This window comes from Nicotiana tomentosiformis, chromosome 8 (assembly GCF_000390325.3).
Source record: "Nicotiana tomentosiformis chromosome 8, ASM39032v3, whole genome shotgun sequence".
Classification (NCBI taxonomy): Eukaryota; Viridiplantae; Streptophyta; class Magnoliopsida; order Solanales; family Solanaceae; genus Nicotiana; species Nicotiana tomentosiformis.
Window position 1 is genome coordinate 79,777,934 of NC_090819.1, and position 3,323 is coordinate 79,781,256.

General features: G+C 43.2%; 1 protein-coding gene across 1 annotated transcript; it reads left to right on the forward strand.

The window, feature by feature from the left end:
• Window positions 1-1,900: 1,900 nt before the first annotated feature.
• On the forward strand, window positions 1,901-2,947 carry LOC138897719 (uncharacterized). The gene is made up of 2 exons (XM_070183726.1): window positions 1,901-2,420; window positions 2,793-2,947. Exons 1-2 carry the CDS (start codon window positions 1,901-1,903, stop codon window positions 2,945-2,947), a joined length of 675 nt encoding a protein of 224 aa, XP_070039827.1.
• The last annotated feature ends 376 nt before the right edge of the window (window positions 2,948-3,323 follow it).

The window sequence follows — 3,323 nt, forward strand, 5'->3', positions numbered from 1 at the left end:
AGTTGGGTGCGTTTCTTCAGCAATCTGATAGATGAGAAGGTATATTGGATGTTTGAGTGTTTTCCTAGCAGTGAGTTCATCATCAGGTCGAGGGATAAAACTCATTTGGTATTGATCGGGTTGCGAGGTATTTATCCTTATGCTCCTATAAGGGTAATGAGACAAGCAGGAAGAAAACATGTCATACCTCGGGTTTCCAACATGGTCCAGTACAAGGAAGATTTCAAAGGGGACATCATTCCTTTCAAGTTCAAGACGCAACATATGTGGAACCAGAAGGTCATTGTGGAAAAAGAGACTATCGAGCCAGACAGGTACCATGCCGGTCATGTGTATTTCTATCCATCATGGTTAGGAGATGATATAGCGGAAAACATCAAGCCAGGGGTCAATTTGAAAAATAGGATCATTGATGATGCTGTTGAGGCACAAGTCAAGTATAGGAGGTTACGCAAAAGGGTCTTCTAGTCTGAAGCTAGGAACCTGGAACAACACAAAGTGGACATGGAGGCAATTAATGAATGGAAGGAAATTGCCACTAAGTCCACCAAGAGATTGGAATATTTGGAGAAAGGTTTGATGGAGTTTGAGGGAAAGATGAGGAAGAGGCCTTCAGATTGTCAGAACATGGATGGCAATGAAGGAGGGCATCTAGCAAAGTCTTACCTATTGTTGGATATGCGCTACCTGGGGAACCTGATTGATGGAGTCAAAAGAGCCAAGCATGGAGAAGGTCCCTCAGGGACCAAATAAATTTTGCAAATGATGTTCTTTACTATTTTCTAGATTAGTTTAGATTTCGATTGTAATAAGGCTAAATGCCATTAGTAACTTAACTATTATTATCGATTTAGTAAAATTTTGGCTCGTTTTCACATTAATGAAATGATGCAATATTGGCAACAGATTTCTCCAAGTCTATGTGTCGCTTAGGCCTACCTCGGTTACAATGAGGTCCCCAATTAGGACGAGAATTATTGAATGATTTTACAGAACATGTTTAAATACTGCAAGCATTCTTTCAAATATCCCTTACTGACTTACTTACCTTTTGGTTTTTCTTTCTTTTGATTATTCCCATTCCCCAAGGTTGGTTCATGCATACTGGCATCATCTGCATATCACACTAGATCCAGAGGTTCTCCACCTCCTCCTCCACTAAGTGATCTTAAAGGCAGAAGCAAAGGGAAAGGAAAAATGGATGATTTGAGCGGTATCAGAAAAGACAATGCTACTATAGCAGAAAATGTTGAAACTTCAGATGGCCGAAGTACTCCGACACAGAATGGTGGTCTTATGCCTGGAACAGAAAATCTTGGAGCTACAAGGAGAACTTGAGCAGGTCCGAAACTTGGCAAATCTTTCCTTCACCCTAAACGTCCCTGATATAAACCAACAAAATCCAAATGCCCAAACCCTGGCACCACCCCAAAACACGCAGAACCAAAATCCACCGCCAAATCCTCCCGCACCACATCAATATACCACACCTCCTCAGAACTACAACCCTCCACCAGTACCTACTCCTCAACAACACCACTATCATCCGACTCAATACCCGCAAACCATCACTTATTACACTCCCAAGAATGCACCACAACCTACTCTTGATCCCCAAAACTAAACCAATGACCACCCTTATGCCCAGATTCCCAGAGTTCACCAAAGCAATCCCATATATGTGAAAACTTTACCCTACACCCCACAACAAACCCTATATATACCAGAATTAACCGAGAAGGACCTGCTCATCAAGAACATGGCAGAAAAACTCAAGAAGCTCACTGGCAGAGTTTAGAGCGTCGAAGGTGGTAAGGGCATTGAAGGTTTGAATTATGAGGACTTGTGCATTCAACCAGATGTGGAACTGCCGGAAGGTTACAAACCTCCCAAGTTCGAAATGTTCGATGGAATTGGTGATCCGAAGGTACATCTAAGGACATATTGTGACAAACTTGTAAGAGTGGGCAAAGATGAACGAATCCGTATAAAACTGTTCATGAGAATCCTCACAGGAGATGCTTTGTCTTGGTACATCAGTCAGAACCCGAAGAAGTGGGTTAATTGGGTTAGCATGGTGTCAGATTTCATTGATAGATTCAGGTTCAACACAGAAAATGCACCAGACGTTTTCTACATTCAAAATCTCAAGAAAAAACCAACAGAAACTTTCCGTGAGTATGCTACTCGGAGGAGATCTGAAGCTGCAAAGGTAAGGCCAGCGCTTGAAGAAGAACAAATGAATAAGTTCTTCGTCATAGCTCAAGACCAGCAGTACTATAAAAGGCTGATGGTTATTGAAAACCATAAATTCTCTGACATCATTAAGCTGGGAGAAAGAATAGAAGAAGGGATTAAGAGTAAAATGGTGACGAATTTTGAAGCATTACATGCCACAAATAAAGCTTTGCAGTCAGGAGGTATCTCTAAGAAGAAAGAAGTGGGTGCTGTGATGGTAGCCCAGGGTCCTAAGTCTCCTCTCACATACCAAACACCTCCACCCACATACCAGCCCTCAACCCCCAGATACCAATAACTTGCCACCACATACCACGTCTATAACACCCAACCCGCATATTATCACTCTCCACCACCCGCCCGCCAAAATTACCAAAAACCAAGACCAAACTTCGATCGCAGACCACCCAGACAATACACTCCAATCGCTCAACCCATGTACCAATTGTATGAGAGACTGAAGGCTGCTGGTTATGTCACTCCCATTACCATCGTTGCTATGGAAAACTCTCCTTAGTGGATTAACCCAAACAAGACATGTGCCTATCACTCAGGCATGAAGGGCCATACCATTGATGAGTGTTGCACTCTGAAGGACAAGATTCAGACATTGATCGACACAAAGGTCATACAGGCAAAAGAAGCTGCACCCAATGTTCGTAACAATCCTCTCCTGGATCATAGAGGTGGGGGAGTGAATATGATATAGACTGATGAGGAATGGGATCCAGAAGGGTCAATTAGACTCATTCGGGAGGGGGATGATCCTAAAAACATCTCCAGTCACCCTCACGCCCATTGTGCTACAAACCCAAACACCGCTTGAAGTCGAAGTAACCGCACTAGCGCCATTTGAAGTTGAGGTAACCACACCCTTCACTGTGATGGTATCACCCACGCCATCTTACAAGTCTGATGCTATACCGTTGGATTATGTTGTGGAAGCGAGAAGGAAAGAAAAAGCGAAAATGGAAGAAACAAGTACAGCACAAGGCATGACCAGAACTGGCAGGGTTTATACACCAGAGCACTTGGGAGGAACAAGCAAAGAAGCTGCATCTAAGCCGCCTGTTGTTGAGACTGGT